This window comes from Ambystoma mexicanum, chromosome 2p (assembly GCF_040938575.1).
Source record: "Ambystoma mexicanum isolate Mex_15411 chromosome 2p, UKY_AmexF1_1, whole genome shotgun sequence".
In the NCBI taxonomy this organism is placed as follows: domain Eukaryota; kingdom Metazoa; phylum Chordata; class Amphibia; order Caudata; family Ambystomatidae; genus Ambystoma; species Ambystoma mexicanum.
This window is the reverse complement of record NC_090923.1, coordinates 1,278,581,587-1,278,602,393: the sequence shown is the minus strand read 5'-3', so window position 1 is coordinate 1,278,602,393 and position 20,807 is coordinate 1,278,581,587. Positions and strand designations below refer to the sequence as shown.

The 20,807-nt window shown below is 44.3% G+C and overlaps 1 protein-coding gene across 4 annotated transcripts in view; it reads left to right on the top strand.

Annotated features, from left to right (window-relative positions):
* The window catches only part of SNX29 (sorting nexin 29), a 2,314,491-nt gene that overhangs the window by 1,401,764 nt on the left and 891,920 nt on the right, over positions 1–20,807 (top strand). For all 4 annotated transcript variants that reach the window (XM_069645593.1, XM_069645591.1, XM_069645595.1 and 1 more), the window contains one exon: positions 13,805–13,911. In XM_069645593.1, the coding sequence (XP_069501694.1) occupies positions 13,805–13,911 (107 nt within the window). The remainder of the gene's footprint in view (positions 1–13,804; positions 13,912–20,807) is intronic.

Below are 20,807 nucleotides of genomic sequence, written 5' to 3'. Positions count from 1 at the left end.
TTTCGCTCGCTTTTCGCAGTAGTCGATCAGCCCCATGGCCTCCCAGGTTCCACAGCCTGTTTTGCTTCCGCCCCGCAAGAGCTGCTCCTTCTCGCCTTCAGCCTCGCTCAGAGAGCGCTTATGCGCGCCACCTTTTATCCTGCCTGGGAGTGTTAACAAGTGTCGGGAGTATGTGATTTTTTTTTTCTACGTGCATGGCTCTGCTTGATCTCATTAGAAGGACAGAGCCATTACAAGTCAGTAGAGGAAATCCTCCTGGCCTCATTCCTCATCTTCCTCGACTCAGTAGTAGTGTTAATGTGCACTAGGAAGGAATTATGGAAGTTGTAGTTTCCCATAAAATAAGCTGGGATAGGGGTTGGATGGGTTACTGGAAGAGGGCGATGCCATGTCTCACCATCGGGTGCTTTAGCCCTACTCCCCGAGAACCTCCTACCCAGGTGATCCTCCCTCGCTTGTCCACCCCCAGGGTCGGGATCCAAAAACAATGGCCCTCCCCTGGCCACCTGAGTACAGGCTCTCCGGGGACTACGGTGTGAAACACCCAGTGGTTTTTCACACTCCCCTGAGGACGCCCGCCCGCCCACCCTCCTCAAAACATCCCAGCCTCAGCCTGTGCGGGCAGTATCACACTCTCAATCCTCAACCAATCGCTAACATCGGGAACGTTGCCAGAAGCCCTAGAAACCTACATCAAACCCCTCCTCAAAAAACCTACACTTGGCCCACTCCTCCCCCAGAACTATCGACCCATCTCCAACACCCGCTTCATGGCCAAACTCATGGACTACACAGCATACAAGCAGCTTGGCCTTTTCACTGAAGCCAACAAACTCTTGGACCCTGCACAATCTGGCTTCAGACTGCTCCAAGGAACAGAATCCTCCCTAGTGTTCGTCTGGGATGACCTACAAAGACCAGCTGCTGCAAAAGGCTGCGCTGAAGTCATCCTCCTTGACCTCTCTGCTGCCTTCGATACCATCAGTCACACCATCCTCCTAGACAGTCTACAGTCATTAGGAATCATAGAAACACCCCTCTTTCATTTGTAATCGTTCACAAATCATGCTCCTCCACCGGTTCACATCCACCTCATGACCAGTAACAAAAGGGGTCCCACACTCATCCGCTCCGACAATTTTACCTGCTACAATTACGCAGACAACACACAAATCATCCTTAAAATCCCCAAATGGCCAGGCCCCAACCATCCAGATCTGTCATCATGCCTCTTGGATATTGACTACTGGCTGACGACCAACCACCTCATCCTCAATCCTGGGAAAACTGAAATTCTAGTCTGTGGGAGAACAGCGATCCTCCGCCAACCGACTCCCTGGCTGCAATCCCTAGGCCCCCCCACGGGCAACCTCCACCTCAGTGAAAATCCTCAGATGCACACGTGACACAGGTTTATTGTTCTACAAACAAGTCAACTCTGTTTCCAGAATCTGTTTTTTCCACCTACATATCCTAAGGCTTATCTTCCCTGACCTCACCTATCCTCACTGTTTCTCCGGCATCATCTCAATCATCCTCTCCCGCTTAGACTACGCAAACTGACTTTACTAAGGCACACCAGAGTTTCAGCTAAAGAAATTGCAAAGAATCCAAAACGCTGCAGCCCGCCTGCTCATTAAGCTACCTCCCAGAGAACACATTAGCCCTACTCGGAGAGTCCTCCATTGGCTCCCGGTTGGCCGACACACTACTTTTAAAGCCATGTGCATCACCCACCTAGCCATCCACAACACAGGACCAGAATTCCTTCAAGACAGTCACCCACTATCCTCGTCAAGGACTCTCAGATCTGCAACAGCATCTCTCCTAGTCCCACAGTACAACTCCTCCAGACTCGGCGGATCCTCTTTCTCCGTCCAAGTGTTGATCATCTGAAACTCCCTACCCCTGCACATTTGCAATATTGACTACCACCTGCCATTCAGAAAGGCCCTCAAAACCTGGCTTTTCCATCCCCCTTCTTGAAAACCTCTCACACGCTACTCTCCCGATAGGTGCACAGAAACGGTGATCCAAACACAACACTCCTATCCTGCAACACCCCACAGATGCCAGCATCGCTCGCAGAGGCACTCCGTAGCAAACTATCGTCCTCAATCACAACAATGCTCCTACCCACCAATATCCAGGGATGCCAGCAGCATTCACAGAGGCACACAGTAACAGACTATATTCCTCCCCTCACCCCCACACCCCACCATCCCTCTGGGCCCCTCTTCCACTGCTCAGACTTTCATTCCAGTGAGACCAGCCCATCACACTGGACCAAGAAAAAGAACACTGCAGTAGATTTCCAGCCAAGCCTACAGTACGTATACCTTACACCATGTTTGTGGACACAGGCCGCAGGCACGGCGCCCATCCATGCATCCTAGAATGCAGCTATGGCTATGCTATACCGGTCTAGCAGCATGCATAGCTGTCCACATTGAAACTCCTGACGTACCTCAACACCTCGCCATTAGTATACAGCGACAACAAACGAAAAAAAGATTTGTTCTAGTTGGGCACACATTCAGCACTAGAACTCTATCCTAAATCTCCAGCAGCACCTACCTATGTGCCTCACCTCTGGGCTGCTTACTGGAGTCTAGCCAGCCCGCCTAAGTCCGAACCCGGCAAAAATGCACACAAGCATCTTTAATTTAAACTCTTACAACCTCCTGCACATGGACTGCAGTCACAGAGGGTGTTCCAACCACAGAGTGCATTGAGGCCATACAAATGGGGAAAGGACGCTATATAATGTGGGATGTTTTAACCCACTAGTCCATGCCCTGCAACATTCCTGTGCGCTGCTTGCATCAAGAACATCAGAATGGCTGCCAGAAAGCATGATGCGCGCTAAAAATCACCCAGAAGTGCGCAGGAAAATCTGAAGAATAGGCCGCCAATCAACTTTTGCCAATGTCAGTGGTAACACAGGAGACCACTGCCAAACCCCACAGAGGAAATTGAAACTACTTAAAAAAGTAATGCTGCATTGCAAAGAGAAACACAGAGCTGTTTGAAAATCCGTTTTTCTTACCTGTCAAATTTCCAAAAATCATGGTTCACAAACCACACAAAAGATCCAACCTCCTTGTTGGGTGTTAAACATCATTCTACTTCAAGAATCCACATAAATAGAATGTCAGCAGAAGTACATTTATCAGAAGAAAATCCACATTAAAAGATGCTTGCTTAGAAAATATGTTGAAAATGGCCGCAATACCGCTACTCGCCTGTGTCAGAAGCTGACAATCTCTAAACCTGTCATGTTAAAACTTGTGTCTCAAAATCTAAGTGTGGGGAAAGAAGAGACTTCCATCAAATGCAATATAGGTTGCCACTATTTAATTTTCATGTTGAAAAAGACTGGAATTGAAGATATGTTTGCTTATTTTTAAATTTGTAACTTTAAATTTCACAAAGAACAATGTCACAATTTACTGTAAGGTACCCTGATTCAGCTAAACTTCAAAGAGGTTTTCCCCCACTGAGAACACACCACCCTTTTCCTTCCCACCAAAAGGAGAGGATCTCTCATTGGGATGCTAATGAGAAGAGGAGGAGACTTGCTCAGCTGCTCTGCTAAAGAGACAATGGGCTTCTTGAACTGAAAGAAAATGCTAATTCGGGTGTAGGCTGAAACAAGATGCCAAAGGCAGAGAGGCCTGGGACTGCTCTCTAGCCAGCCAAGACCTTGTGGGCAGAGACAAGCAGTTTTGTTTATTCAGAAAGCACAGAAAATATGTTTGAGACAAAGACTTATAGAAAATTGTACCAGACTGGTAAAAATATGGAATTTAGAGGTTATTAAAATGAAATGGCTGCTCACAAGTAGAAACTACTCTGGAATTTGTGCGATATTCAGAGACAGAACTATCAAAATGTGGACTTTGTAGCAGTTGTGATAATGTTAAAAATATGAAACTTCACAAGAGTGTGCCCAGATGGTATGTGCATGTATGTAAAAAAATGGTATAGAACTGACACTGAGTAATCAACCAAAAGCACGAAAAACTGTCATTTGTGAACCAATACTCGTAGGAAGATGTGATTTTTACAGAAATGCACCTTAGTTAATCTGTAATGTAAATATATATTATTAACAAGTTGGGCATATTGGAAATATGTTTTTTATGAAAAATAGATTTTCTGGGTAGAAACAAAGGGAAGGGTTTTTTCTCTGGACCATAAACACAGTGTCACTCTGACACATCATGACACACTGGTCCTTCTCAAATCAGGGGAGAGGGAATTCTCTGACCCATCAGATTCTTAGAGGGTTGGGCATAGTATAATCCGCCTCCCCACCCCCTCGGAAAATACATAAATAGAGACTGCTGAGGACAGAGACAGAGACACACATTCACCCATCAACTGATCGACTGGCGAAGCGCTCTGCAGGAAGAACCCATATCCAGACTCCAGAACCCATATCCAGACTCCAGAACCCTGAAGCAAATGCCCAATCCAAAAAGCTGAACTCTTCTCAGCTGGCCTTTAAAATCTTGCAACCTGATTTTAACCCCTAAACTTCCAAGGGGCACAACTGATCCAAACCACCTGGCTGAGCTGTTTTGCTGCTCTGGCCAAGAACCCTTGCTACAACCCTGAGATCCAGATCAGTAGAGCAGAGCTGTAACTCAGAACCAACCCGTCAGATCAGGTCCAGAGTGCTGAGTGCAGAGTCCAGGTGCCCTGAATCCTGTCCGGTGGTGAGCGAATTCCAGCCAAACCTTTGACCAGATCTTTGACGGGCCCATTCCAAACCATAGTTGTGAGTATTTAGCATGGAACTGTCCATAGCAAATCTCTTAGTCTTAAGTAATCCTATCCAACCCATTCCATCATATCTAGAACTGCATTGTAGACTCTCTTTTGTCCATCCTGAATCCTTCTATCATCCATATAATTCTGTGATAATTGTAGAGATCATCTTTGCGCAATATATTTTTGAAGAAAGGCAAGCGTCTCAACAGGTGGCGCCACTGGTCTAGTGGGTGTGCTGTCGTGTAGCTGGCGGCTTCATAGACTCATAGTGTAAAGTCCAACCTGTTTGTAATTCAAAAGCGCAATCTCCCATTTGTAAAATCTTGACTCTTTTCTGAGAAAATTCTACCTTTACTAAAACCTCTGTAACTTCTGAACCGTACATGCTAGGAACATAATGTAAATGTAATTTTGAAGCTAACATCCTCAGCTTTCAAATGAACCAAGAACCGCACTCCAATTAGTTTTACTGTAATCGCATTTCTCGCGCACTGAAAAGTTTGCCGCGATTTTGCATTTGGCTCAATTTCACTCCTTGTAGAATTGCTATTTCTTGCTTTCAACTTCTGAATTTCATTTTTCCCATTCATCTCAAATTACATTTAAAAGCATTTGATCTGTTTTAAAATCATTCCTTTTCTCTCTAAACTGCTGAGGGAATTGGTATTGAAACTGCAATTGTTGATTGTTATTCCTGAAACCTGTGTGTCCTCATTCCATCTCTTCATATTGCATATTAGGAGGGATTGAGTAGTAACAGGGGGAAAGAGTGATTACATTGTCTTTGATTGAATTTCTATCAAGCTTTATTTCTGTGCTGCATTAATTTCATATCATTGCAATTCATTGAACCCACATAAAGTTATTCTCTGCAACCTTATTCTTCTCACCCATACTCCTATTGATTAAAGAGATTGTCGATTGTTGTGATATCACACATTGCTGATCAGTGTATAAATCATAATAAGTGTGATATCTAGATATTGTTCATATTCATAAAAGTGTGACATATATCTTGTTCTATACTTCAAATAAATCTTTTAACTTTGCAAAACAAACCTACTTCTTGGTTCAGAGAGACCGGGGGGGATTCAAAGAGAGGGGCGTTATATAAGGGCACATCATCCAGAAATAAAAGAACTTTTGACATAAAAATATATAAATAATGGTTTCAATTGTGCATCCCATGCTAGGCATTGACTTAGGTGGAGTGCTGGGTTGAAACCACTTACAATAAATAACCAATACATTACAATACAATACATGTTGTAGTTTGTGTCAGATAACTGGGAATCTCTGCTTCATAAAATTAAATGAATTGCTCTTTTAGAATGTGTTTAATACCGGACACCAGTCTCTAAGCGTGGGACCAGGATTCAAACCCTTTGCTACTCTGCGTTGTCTTGCTTCCAAGACAAACAAGTTGACCCTGAGCTATCCTCCCAGCCCATATCACTGATCTCATTCAAACATTTGGAATTAAAAACAGGTGTTCAATCACACACATGAATATTCTTGGCTACTCTCAACCCCTACAGTCCTCTACATAATGCAAAGTTCACAAATTATTTTACATTTGTCAATTTATTAAGAGAAGAACGCTTACTTTTCATAGTGTCTTACTTCAGACCACAGAGAGCAGTGGCTCCCCTCATGCATGCCCTAAGATGACATTGCCTCTGTGTCTTGGTCCTCCAACACATATCTCCATTCAGATAACAACCAAGGCTTGATGCTTGTACTCTTCATCGTCTTACTTTGTCTGAACTAATTGAGAGACCTCATGTTTTCTTTTTTTTTCTCCAAAATTGTTTATTCAAATAATATAACCAATAACATGAACACAATAGTATTGATATAAAAAATAACTTTTTTTTAATGTACAGCATATTAGCTCAATTCTCCAAAAGGTGTGACAGAAAAGACGAGACAAAGAGAATAAAAGAATGACAAGTGCCAACAAGAAGATGAAAGAAGAGAAAAAGAAAGAAGAGAGAGAAACAACTAATTATGTAGATCATTAAATCCTTCCCATATCCTCTCATATTTATAAAGTTGATCCTTAGCATTAAAGGATACCTTCTATCACTTAGACAAGAGGGACAAACTCTGTAACCAATCATCCAACCAGGGAGATGTCGCTTTTCCCAAATTTAAGAATATGTTTCTTAGCAAGGAGAAGAAGAAGAGCTGTATAGGTCCAAACCAACTTACTGTTAGACAGTACAATCCTTGAGGGGAACAATCCCAAAGCACCAAGAAGAGGGTCTCTTGTGGGAGATTGGCCCAAAACCAAATCTATTCTCTGAAAAACAGCATCCCAGAACAATTGAATCTTTCTACACAACCACAACATATGGAATGTGGGTCCAACCTCTCTTTTACAATTCCAACAAACATCTTCATTACACAGTTTACACAAGCGCATTTTCCCGGGGACCAGTACAGGTAGTGGTTGATTCTCTGTTGCATGTACCTTAGCTCTAAGTCAATTTTATATGTAATTGGGCCTATACATATTCGGTTCCATTCATAATCCGACAATACATAACTCAAATCTGATTCCCAATTTCTTCCACCACATTGTGCTGTTATTTGGGAATGCAGGAGGAGTAACTAACTTATAAGGTAGATGCAGACAAAGGCATATTCTTTGAAAGGCGCAAAATTGCCGGCGTGTCATGTAGTGCAGCATTCAATGGCGAAAAAAGTACAGCAAAAATGTCTTTTAGAACATTATAACAAACAATTTCATTTGCTTTCAGCTTGTATTTAAAACGCTAAAACTCAAAGTCCACCACACTTGACCAATTTTCCAAATATTTGCTTATTGCCATGAAATCCACGAAAGCATATAGTTGCCCTGCTTCACAGCCAGGTTTTTCCACAGACCTCATGTTTTCATATAGCTTCTCTTGTCACACATATGCTGATGCCATCCAAATCTTCTTATGCTTTCCCACCCTTTACTCTATGCCACCAGATGCGCTTCACTGGTTTCCTCTTCGCCCTCTGGCACCACTTCGCCCTGTGCTATCTGTGGATCAACTCCGTCTTCTGTTTTATACCATAACACTATGTAAAGCAGTGGTGGTAGGTAGCAATATGTTTATTTGGCATATACACCAAAAAGCAGTAGAAACTTATGAAAGTACAATATTTTTTATTTATTTATGGAAATTACAGGGAAAGCAATGCATTTGAAGCCCAACATAGGCCCAGTGTCCTTAACAATGGTTGACAGGGTATAGGACCAGATGGTGAAGGGGCGATAGAAACATGAACCACGGATGAGGACAGTAGAGCATGATACAGGAGCGGGATAGCGGAGGAAGTACTCATTTTAGGATGATGGGGTAAGGGATAAGTGCTGTGTGGTTAATATAAATATCTACAGAGTTCTAGTCAGAAGCAACAATCCATTGGAGACCTATAGAATTTGCATTGACAAGGTTAGTCGGCTCCAGTGCTAAATTACAATAATCCTGCCCTTCATCTTAATGCAACTTTAAAATACCTCGGCCAAGCTCACACAGTTGGCATGTCGAATATCAACAATAGTTTAAAAAGCGCTTGAAAACAGTGTATCCTCTGGCTTTACCTTGAGTCATTATTGTAGTTTTTTGAATTAGCGCATATTTCGGATAAAAAAAAATGAAAATGGGTCAGTCATTTCTGTTACACAGCAAAGCCTCCCCCCCGTTTGTCAGTTTTGCCAATTATTTCCTACTCTGCAGCAAGCTAAAGTGAAAACAGTTGTCATCTTCTTGATATAGAGTGAGGAGGCCATGTGAGATAATGCTCCCGTACCCAACATTTCTTATAAGAAGATGCTGCCAATTCAAAGGTTTTCTAAGTTACAGACCCATTTTGATAAAGCGAGTAACACATTTCCATTCTTAGATTGTTGCTCAGCTCCCTTGATGCGCCCAAATAATTTTGTCAATGAACCTGGGAGAGTATCAACAATATTAGAGCCAGAATGATAGCTCAGGGACAATGCGCTTGTCTAGGAAGCAAGCGGCACCAATTATGCGCTCGTAAACAACAAGCATAGCTTGTGCTTTTGATTTTTATTGATCTTCACTACTCCACTCAGCTTTTTTGTCACAGTACTTTTACATTCATAGAAAGGGACGTCAGTTCTTGGAGTCTTAAATGCAGAGCATGGGAAGGTATTCTTAGTAGCATCCATGGGAGGGTGAAGGGAGTTATGACAACATGCAGTTAAGGCATGGGGAACGGAGGGTGTATCCCCGAAAGGAAAAGGTGGCTACCATGTCCCATCCGATGATGTTGTGTCACTCCCTTGAGTGTTGCCTCCCCTCATGTGATCCTCCCTCATACGCCCCCAGGGTTGGGATCAGGTAGCGGCTGCCGTCCCCTGGCCACATGGGGAGAGGTCACAGCTTGAAAAGGAGTAATGACACCATCGGATTCATCACAAGTCGGTTACAGTTTTCACCTTGTGTGATGTGCCCCTTCGCAACATGATCTTCATGCGCATTGACCAGGCCTGGAAGTCTTTTGAGGCCAGTGCTGCTTGGAGGTTTTTGGGGTCCCTCAGAAGGGCTTGCAGGGGGAACCCCACATTTGGTATTAACTCACTGACACAATGTAATCCTCCTTGTAGATAGTATACAACAAAGTTATTTTGCAAGTGCAAACATGATTATGCAAATGAAAATATCTTGTTTTTCATTTTTTTAATTGGTTTGGCTGAGTAGATCTCAACCGTTCAACATTTTATCCATTTACATTTTGTCAATTTTTTTTATACAAAGTTCTTTAAAATAAGAACAAAGAAAAAACTAAAATAGATTCATCAAAATATACAAATATACAATAATTCACAATTAAAATGGAGTAATAAGGAGGATAGAAATAGTAACAAAAGCTCTGTAACAATCTCAAGTTATACCTTGCACATAACAGTTTGTCACTTCGATATCATTCACTCCAAAGTTAAAAAAGGAAAGGAAACTATTAGGCAAGTGCATATACTTTGTTCCTAGATAATTACATCAATAGTTTGTATTACTATATGGATCCATATTCACTGTTTGCAGGAAGTACTCAATAGCATATCTAATTGATTTTAACTCTGTATGAAAAATTGCTTCTTACACACATTGTGGAGTTAGACTGTTATATTCTTTAAAATGTTGCTTGAAAAAAAGCATTTCCCATAATGATAAATCCTGACATTCCACTAAGAGGTGTTGTAAAGTTTTCACAATTTACATGACTAAAACGGCACAATTAATTCATTTCAGCAGATAATTCCCATTGTGATAAAATTTCATTGGTCTGCCATAAGTTCAACCTAAAGTGCATAAATCTTACACGGTGCTCTGGGTCGGTGACTTTATTAAATAGGAGGCTGTAGTTCCATATTTCTTTAGTAGAAAAGGATTCTGACTAATGTCTTTGTATGCCATTCATTTGGTCCCTTGTCTTTATCTAATCGTGCTGCCACAATTTCATTTTCGCTTTGCCTGGATTAGTTACAAGCAACTCAACTGCAATATCGGCATTATGTAAAATATTATGTACTTTTGATTTCCACAATTTGATGAAAGGATCACTTGATGTATTAACATAACCTGATAGTATGGACAGAAGTCCATTCTCCCCAGATGCTAGTACACATTTGCAGTAAAGTGAACAAAGCTTCCACTCATAAATGGCATTCAATGATAAAAGACCTAATTCATGCATATAAGATAATTCTCCAGTACCTTCCTTCCATCTTTTCCCAGTAAGTATAGGGCTTCCATCATTTAGTTTCCGCTCCATATAACAAAATGGGGGTTAATTTTTGCTTGTAATAAGTTAAGGACAGACTGAAAATTTAGAATACCTTCCGCTAATTATGCGTGCTTGAGATGTAACTGTGGTTAATTTGCTTTTTAGACTCGTATGATACGGGAGATCCAAAGGATGGTTATTTACATTAAGTCCTAAGTAGATATAACTTGAAACCACTTAAAGCTTTGTACTTTGAAGGTACCAGGTGTTTTTTCTGTTTCGCTGGTTAGCATTCCCAAATTGGATTATCGGTGTTTTCGAAGTATTAATGGTTATAAAATTGCTTAAAGCATATTTGTCTAGCGTTGTTAGCATAATTCTCAAGCCTTTATGTGTTTTTGATAACAGGACAAGGTCATCCGCATATAATAACCATTTTATTGTGTGTCCATTTAACTTTGGCAAATCAGTCACTAGTCCAGCAAAAGACTTACTCAGATCTGAAATTGAAAAATTAAAGAGAGCCGAAGCCAGGATGCAGCCCTGCTTCAGCCGTCACAATGTCTGCATTTGTGCTGACAATTGGCCATCCATACTCAGGCATATCTGTACGGATGTTTCAGTATGGAATTCATAAAGCAATTTTAGAATGTGCCACAGGCAATTAAGGTCGATCAGATTTTTGAATAGCAACTCCCTGGGTACCGAATCAAATGCCGTGCGGAAATCAACAAACGTCATGTACAATGGCTGCTTTTGTTGTTGCTGATGCACTTTAATAGTATTCAATGTGAGCAAATGAATGCTCGTTCCCATAAACCCCAGTCTGGAATGGGTATCGCAGATTTTTCTTTAACCAAGCATTGAAATCTCTCAGTGCCAGATGGGCAAAGATTTTTCCAGGACAATCGAGCAATGCTATTGGTCTATATGCTGCAGGATCAGTTCTATCTCCCTTCTTGAAGAACAGAATAATGACCGATTTCTTCCAGGAGAGAGGGATCACTCCTGTGTGCAGAACTTGATCATAAATCAAATGAAGAATGGATGCCCAGGCTTGTTGATGCTGCTTCACCATACTGTTGTTAAGACCATCAGGCCCTGGTGCCCTGGATGAACTTAGTCTTGAGATGCATAATAGAATGTCATCTCGGTCGAATGAGAGTTGCTGCTGCTGTTTGAGATTGTGAAAGTGTATATGGCATTCAGGCAATGGTGTTTGATAAAGGGACGCATAGAATTCCCTCCATCAAGCTTCAGGGATGGCATTAAATTGAACTGAAGCTTGAGTCTTATACGAGGCCTGATTTAATAAAGACCAAACTCCTGCAGTCGTTCCAGCAGCCAAGACCAAACTCCTGCAGTCGTTCCAGCAGCCATCTGCCTTAACATACTTTCACTATCATTTTGATATTGGAGAGCCTTTCGACCTCTAAGACAGTTTGTATATACTGATTAAGATGTTTTGTTCGAGTTGAGTAGGGAGGTTTTCCAATTCTCGTAAATTTTGTCTCTGGCAAGCTTTCCTCACTTTCAAGATATGGTCAAACACAGATGTTTGTGTGAATCTCTTATCTAATGTTGTTACTTGGCATTATTTTTGCATGGTTGTTACATAACCCCCTTCTTCGTCTTGCCAATTACCCACACTTGGTCGGATTAGAATTTGTTCTAGGTATATAAGTGACTTAGCCAACCATTTCAATCGATTTCTTCCATTATTAGCAGATATTCGAATTTGCTGAAGAGGCCATGACCATGTCAGACAAAGCTGATTATTTTCACTATGTTCATTAGTCTTTACCTCTAGAGATTGAGATATATTCATAAAGTTCCGGTCACTATAAATGTAATAGATTTTTGAGTTCCTCACTGGTACATCACCCTGAATGGTGCCATTCAACCTTATGAACTGTCTTTCTGACATCAAATTGATCCAACAAATTTCATCAGCGTTATCCTGATTGCCAATATCCGCCAAACAATACAGATTTAAATCTCCTAGTATTATGGTATAGCTTAACTCAGACTCAAGGGCAAGAGCATCGAGAATAGTTTCAATGGATTCAAAAAAGATCTCTAATTTCACAAAGGCTCGGCTTCAGTAGATATTTCTGAGGGCTATCGTATAGACGTCCCTCTTAATTTTGACTACTTGCATATACGGGCTGGCAGATGAACACAGTTGAAGCTTGAATTGCCTAGAGATTTTTGTGGCTATCAAGAGGCACGCCAATGGTCGACCTCTCGCATGGGATATTGCTGGAGCCATCGCCACTCCAGAACAAATGAACTTTCTCGCTTCTGTTAAATTGCTGTCATCAATAAATTCTACAATGTCGATGTCTGATGACACTATGTAGTCTAAGTTTGAAATTTCCTTACACATATTTAATATGCTAGATCTGTTTAGATCATATTGTGGATATGGATGTTCTCGTCATTTTTTCCATAGGCGATGATAATTCTTATACTGAATTTGGTTAACATTTGAAGACAACTGTACATTTTTCTCCTGCCGAGGCACTGCCAATATGTCAACTCTTTGATGTGTTGGCCTAGTAGTGGATGTGAATACTTCCTGATTTTGATTAGACATACACATAGGCTGTGATACCACAGGGCCTTTCAGCACCGGATTATATAATGGTACAGGTAAGGTCATCAGATTGTTAGCAACTGTCTAATTCTCTGGGTCTTGATTTAAAGTAAAGTACTGTGCTAAGGACTTTTTTTTAACTCCTCACGCATTTGATCAAGCGTAAATTTATAGTATCTTTCCGCAGTCTGCGAACCACTGTTTGTGCATCTAATGGGACCAAGCTACTTGGTATTTTTTTGGTGTAGTTGGGGCGTTAATGAATCACTTCATTCTAGTTCCTCCTTGTAGATAGTATACAAAAAATGTATTTTGCAAGTGCAAACATGATTATGCACACAAAGAAAATATTAGTTCTCAATTTGGCCATGCAGACTACCTCCTAATCCCTTTGCCTAGGAACCGGGAGGCAGCCAATGTGGCTGAAATAGTCCGTACTAGAAAAGCCAAAACATTTGGCTTTGTCAATGATTGTTTTTTATGTTTAGACTGAAAATCAGTTGTGGAAAACAAACTTGCGTTTCTGGGTGAGAATCTCTAAACAGTACAAATAAAACAAAAATGACATTTGTGTCAGTATGTGGTAAGCATACATGTCTGTCTCAATTTTTGTTCATTGTGTGATGTACATGTTTTTAAATAAGCTACTGAATTGGACATTTTGCTTTTCTCTAGGTGTGCCCAACATTCGAACCATTGATGGTGAAACTGCAGTTCCTGAAATAAAACCTATAGAAGACCATGAAGAACTAGCAAATTCCTATGAACGCAAGCTGATTGAGGTAAAAGTATAAAATATCAGCAAATGTTTACTGCATATTAAATGCGTAGTGCTAAAATGTGCTGTAGTTGTTACAAGCTAGGGCACACTCCTGACAGAAATATGGTTGATTTGCTTAGACAGCTAGCTAAATATTTTTTTTCTGTTAAATAAAAAAAGCAAAGTTAGCATTTGCCACATAGTTGATTAAAAAGTAAAATTAGTAGTATTTTTTTTTTTACTTGAACATTGTTTTAGTTTAAATTTGCACTTCAGATTAAGTAGTGCAACGTACCATTCAGTACTTGCGCACATAACATCATTTTACCTAAATATCTTGAGGAGCCTGATTTATTTTGAATGATGTTTTAATGTATTTAATGGTCGTTGTATTCATATATATTGTGATGTTAGAAATAGATGTATATAGAAATGTTTTACATTTTTATCTTGTTTAAAGGTCTTTCTTCTATCACAAAAAACAACCTTCCTTTTTCAATGGATTGCCTTTCTCCTCAAGATTCCTCATCAGATAGATATACTCTTCCAGGTTCAGTTGCTCTGAAAAAACTTCGACAGGGGGTGTAGTGGACCTTGACTCAGCCATCGATCGGCTATCTGTCTTGACTCGTTGCCCGATCATCATCTCCGGACGTGACATCGACGTCGTATATATACTGCGTCAATACGCCCCATACCTCAGGTCCTATTTTCCATGCGCTCAGCATGCTGCTCTTCAGGAACACTAGTACATTTTTTCGAATCTTCAACTTCATTCGACTTTGTTCAGTATAATTTTGCCTTAGCGTGCGGCCATTTCCCTGCCTCAGATTTCAGGGTTCAAATGCTGCTCAAATTTCATCTCCAAGATGCTGGCGACCGACTCGCACAAAATCTGCATGTGGTGCCTCGGCACGGGTCACGATACAGAGGGGTGCACGTCCTGTGGCAATATGAACCCGGAGTCTCTATGGGAGCAGACAGTGAAGCTCGCGGTGGTCGCCCGCCATCTAAGTCACAGGCGCGGCCGAAAGTTCAGACTTCGGAGGCCGAAACAAGGGGCCCAAACCTGAGAAAGCGAGTAGGCACCGTTAAAGAAATGTTCCTGCTCGCAGAGCCACTCATCTTCGTCCTCTTCTCACAAAAAGAAGAGGCGTCACTGACATAGACGAGACTCTGAGTCATCTTCAGAACAGTGCAAGTCATCGACAGGGCCGAGGTCCAGGCAGGCATGAGAAGACTTTAAGTCACAAATGTTGGCCATGTTCGAGAAGGGGGCTGTGTGTGGCTGTGGGTACGGGCAAGCCCCTGAAACAGCAGCCCCCGGTAGCTCCAGTGGCGGCCAGTGATTGCAGCCCCAAGAAAGAACTGTTACCAACGCCATTGCTGTCAGGGGAGCCTACCGGCTCGACGACGAGCAAGGTGGCCAGGCCTTCGATATCAGAACCTTCCCGGAAACTTCAGGGCCTGATAATCTTTGATTTGCCGTAGCCACCCAGAATTCTGCGGATGCTGAGAGCCATTCCCTCGACGTTGAAGGACAAGCCCTAGGCGCGGACCATTGGCGATGGATCTTTCACACCTCTTTCTCGGTCCGATTTGTTTGGGTCGATGGTGCAGATTTTCTGCGCCAAAGAAGTGGAAGACCTGGGTGGCATCGACCCCATGTACTCAGGGGCTGGTGGGGTGGACTACTTCGCTGATCAGGCAGACCTCATGGCTTTGGCAGAGGGACTGCATGATGTCAGTGGACAAAATAGATCTCCGGATGTTGAGTTAAAACAAAATCATGCATATACCCATACTCATGCCAAATTCAGGTCACTTGTGGACAGACTAGTTGATACCCTCTGGTTGAATTCTTCTACTGTACCTGTCCAGGGCTACAAGCTCAGACATTTTGGATGAGGGTGCCACCACAGAGAGGAATCTGTCACTTATCCCGGCAATAGCCGACCCAGTCGCCTCCTTGTGGCAATGGCCGTGCATCATTTCCCGGATAATTCCAACCTGACCCGCAAGTACAGGCCGGCAAGAGGGGATCCATCTTTTCTTTCCTCTCACCCCACACGGGTTGGTTGTTCAGGCGGCCACATTATCCACCAGGGCAGTTTGATCCACTTCCAATTTACCACCTGGCAGGGAGGGCAAAAAAGTGGATGCCGAGGAGCCACCACGGGGCGCCGGGATGTGCTGAAGCATTTCAGTCTACTTCTCCCCTTGGGTCTGTTATAAGGGACTTGAGCCCACCCTTACCCCCCCACGAGAGAAGCTTTGACCCCCTTAGGTGCTGTGGGAACCCATGGTGCACTGATTGAGAAGAACTCTGAGCTCTGGGAGTGGCGTATAGCCGGAGTTCCAGACTTGTCTTCAATGGAGTGACGCACGCTCCGACTCCCGCCTGCAGCTCCATGTCTCCTCCACTGGTTCTGAGGTGGGGGAGGGGACTGAGGCCTGCACTGCTGGAACATGGAGGACATCGAGCATGGCCTTCTCCCCCTGCCTCGTTAGGATTGCTGCCCAGCTCTCGCCTGTCTGCCGGAGCGGGGCAGTGCGGCGTGTGGCGGGGGGGCTGTGGGTGCCGGACTGCGGTTCGAGCCACCCCACTTTTGCACTCGAGCGGACAGGGACCGCTTCCCACCTGCCTGCGGGACGACCTCGTACATCTTGGAACTCTGCCACCTGGTACCCGAGGAGGAGGTTTGCCTCGGGCGGTGCCCGGTGGGCTTTGTGGTCACAGGTGCCTTCGTCTGACCCCCTCCCGCCACCACGGGGAGCTGGTGTAGCCTGCTGACCCCCACAGGGCCTATCTGCTTCTGCTGGAGTCTTCCCGAAGGTGGTGGGAGGCCTCCTCTTCCCCTGCACGCCTGAAGATCTCTACCGACGTGGGGACAGAGACCCCCGATGGAAGAGCAGCGATCTCCTGTAGAGTGGAAGGTTAGTTCTCCGGGCTTCCCCCCACACTGTTTATCACCCGAGGTGTCCCACCTGGCCTCAACAGCATACGCGTCCTTTGGGGGGTGGTGGGAGTAACCCCGGACCCAGATTGCATCCTGCAGTAGTGAAGCCTGCCCCTGCCACGGAGAGCGGAGTATAGAAAAGTGGGGAGGGGGCAAGACTCGCGGGCTCTGCCCACCCATCACGGCGGGTGTTTTGCGCAGCCTACCCCTGGACCCAGTCTGTGCCTAGTGAGCTTGGACCCATGGCCCCTCTGCACGGTAGTGCTCACCCCACACACGCGGGATGGCAGTGCGGCGCAGGGCTGCCTCCTTCTCCTTCGCCTATTGGATCTAACTCCCTGGCACCTTTTCATCTGTTCAAGCCCTCGCCCTACTTGGCAAAGCCACTGTTGTCCATCTTTGCCTGGGCGGAACTCCCTGTGGCTGGAGGAGTCTTGCCCTCTATCCCCTTCCGTCCTGCAGAAAGTTTGCCAATCTTTGATGCACTTTACATCTATGTGGGATCCCCCACTGAGGGACGTGCCATCCTCCTGTCCTACAGCCCTGCTTACAACACATGTGGGGTCCCTCCTGTGCCCCCCACCCTTTGGACCCTCCTCAGCATCCTGCTCTGGTCCTCCACTCTGCCCTCTCTTGGTAACACCTAACAAGGGTCCCGGCCCGTGTCCCTGTTCAGCTGGGGCTCTCATGAGTTGGTCTGAATCTCTTCAAAGGTTCCGCCTCCTTCCCTCAACATGGCGTCTCTTACACAACCAGAGGCAGTCGACCCCAATTCTGTCACCAAGGGCATGGCCACTCTACTGGAAGAAATCAAGGGCTTTAGAGCTGACATCGCCGTGAGACTGGACACCCTTGACAAAAAAGTTGACACCATTGACGACTGGGTCTAGGCCCTGGAAGCAAATACAACATCCATTGATGTACTTGAAACACAGTTCGACATGAGTCTGGCTGAGTTGGAGAGAAGAGAAGAGAAGTGCTCCTTAAAGCTTGATGACTTAGAAAACCGGGAGTGCCGCTGTAACCTACGTTTCCTGGGCTTCCCAGAGCGAGAGGGTTAAACGCAATCTGACATTCTCAGAGCAGTCGGCACTGTGGTTAGGTTACTTTTCGACGAGGCCAACACTAACGAGCCAACCATCAATGGAGCGCACAGGGCTGGCGCCTCCAATAGAGGTCCCAGGTCGATTCTTGTGAGGTTTCACTATTTCTCGGAGAAGAGTAAAATCTTGGAAATGGCACGGAAGAAAGGCCTGGTTAGCTGGGAAAACGCACAAATCTTGATTTATCAAGACTTTAGCTTAGTAAGGCGCTGGCTCTGCTCCCCCTTGACGAAAATGCTTCAATCTAAGCGAGTGTGATACAGGTGGGGATACCCCTTCTCGCTTTCCTTTGAACTGCAGGGCTACAAGTATGCCTTTGTCACTGAGGATGATATCCACAGAGTATCCCAGGAACTTTTGGGCGACCCGAGCGTCGAACCTGCTGAAGCTAGACGGGAGAGAGCCCCAGTTGGGCCCCTCAAATCCAATACCCCCACAAAGATGCGCAGAGTTCGAGGACACAAAGTTCAGAAGAGTCGCTCCAGCCTCGCCAAGTTCATCCAATTTTTGAAAGTCCTCTAGCTGCAGCTGGAGCTAACTTGCATGGTGGGGGAACCCTAGTTTGGTACAGCCTGGTTTGTTGACTTTAGTGGGGTCCCTGCGATGGGCCTCATTTTTGCCTGCGATGGTGGTCAAATGGATCGATTTGCTCTCTGTTTGTGTTATGTTCTGAGGGTGAGGGGGGGGCTGTTAGGGAGAATTCTCTGTAAGGCTAATTTCCCAAAACTAGTGAGTCCCCCAGCAGCTTTGCTGGATTTTTTGGGGTTATTTTTTTCTCTCCTGCTAAGAGTGAGATTCTTTTGCTCCCACTCTTAGACACGATTTGAGGTGTTCCTTTAACTTTCCATGTGTGTTATGGGCTATGGGGTCTTTTACTCCATAGGGTCTCATGTGTTTTTTTGATGTGGGTTACACAGCACCCTCCGTGCCGTAACCCAGGGGTGTCGTAGCGACCCCCCAACATAGACTCCATACCCTGGGACTGACTACTGTATCTCAGGGCATGTAAAGTCACCATTGGCTTTGCTAGTCCCAAATTATGAACAGAAACCAGTACACAGCATCATATTGTGGACGTACTGGTCGGGGCTATTCGATTGCCCCAGGGTCTGTTGTTCGAGGGGGCATGTCTCCGTCCCCCCCTGATCGAGTTTTGGCTGGTGGCGGTGGATACTACTTTTTATATTCAACCGCGAATATATGTCAATGGGATTTTCCCATTGTTCGAGGCTTTAACTATTAAATTCTTATAGCCCCGACATACCGCCGGTTTATTTATTTTAATATTAATTCGCCGGTTGGTATTTTTTGCGAGAACTCGATTCTAAAATGGCGTTTGTATTCGCTTCTGTGACTTCAACCCAAGTCGAGCCCTTTGTTCCACCTTTTGGCGGGCTTCTCCACAGAAGCCTCCAAAAGTGGTGCCACTCTGTCTGGGTACCACAGGGAGTGTGGGAGGGGGTTTAGGCACCCTGGACTGAGTTACCTTGGTAACTCAAGTCGCACTCTTTTTTTTTTTTGATAACACATTTTATTACATTTTTTGCAAACGTACAACAACTTTACAAACTACAACCATAAAAGGTGTGCATACAGGTGGTAGAGCAGTTCGAGAGGACATACTGGAATAAGTCTGAATATAAGCAGCCAAGGGGACACACATGCTGCAAAGTGCATAAACAGTGAGGACAGCGGATCATTGTGAAGACTTATGTTACGCAAGTCACCCCAAAGATTGATACAGGCACACACAGTTTAGCAGATTTACACTACAGTGCACGATGTCCACCTTACAGCAGAGTTATAACGTCTGTTCCCATTTTCCCCATATCTTATCTGCTTTGCCCGGGCATCCTCTAGCTTGATAGACTCGGCGTTCCATAAGGATGACAGTATCTACGTCCGATATCCAATGATCATACTTCGGGGTGTTTTCTGAGCCCCACAACTGCGCAATGTTCCTTTTGGCAATTCCTGTGGCAGTCGAGACCAGTATTTTTTCAAAGCACGACAGATCCACTGTGTCATCAATGCCCAAAAGGAGGAGTTTGGGTTCTGTCGGGATTGGACGACATATGACCTTGGAGAGTCTCGCGCTACATTTATGCCAGAAGCGTTGTATACGTGAACACTGCCAGAGAATGTGGTAGAAGGATCCTTCTTCTTGCCTGCAGCGCAGGCATCTGGGGTCGGACGCTTTGCCCCACTTATACAGGGCTATTCGGGGATAATATATCCTATGAAGTATTTTGATTTGAACAAGTCTAATTCGAGCCGAGATTGCACAATCTCTAGGATACATCAGAGTCGCAATCCAGTCTTCAGGTTTTATGGGACCAATATCACTTTCCCATTTCGCCTTCAGAGACAAAAGTTCCTTCGTGGCAAATGAGGAGATAGCATTGTACATGGTGGACGTGACTTTATTAGTTACACTGTCAATAACAATATTCCTTTCTATAGGCGTGCATTCCGGCATATCTGCCAGTTGGGCCCTATGCAGAGTGATTGCGTGCTGTAGCTGCCCATAGTGATAGTGCTCAGATTCAGGGAGATTGTGTGCTGCAACAAGCTCGGGAACTGTATCAATCGATCGTCCACGATTATTTGCTGAATTAGCTGTATCCCGGCCGTAGTCCAGTTTGGCCACTTGAGAGATTGCTTAACTTTGGGAGGTGAGCATTGTTCCAAATGGGTTGGACTGGGGTAACTTTGTTATCCCATTCTAGGTATTTGTGTACTTCTTTCCATACCAGGGTTGTGTGTGTTGCTATCGTGCTTTCGGATGAGCGAGACTGTCTGCAGTAGAGACTCAAGTCGCACTCTTGTGTGATTGGCCCAAGTGGTGAGCCGGC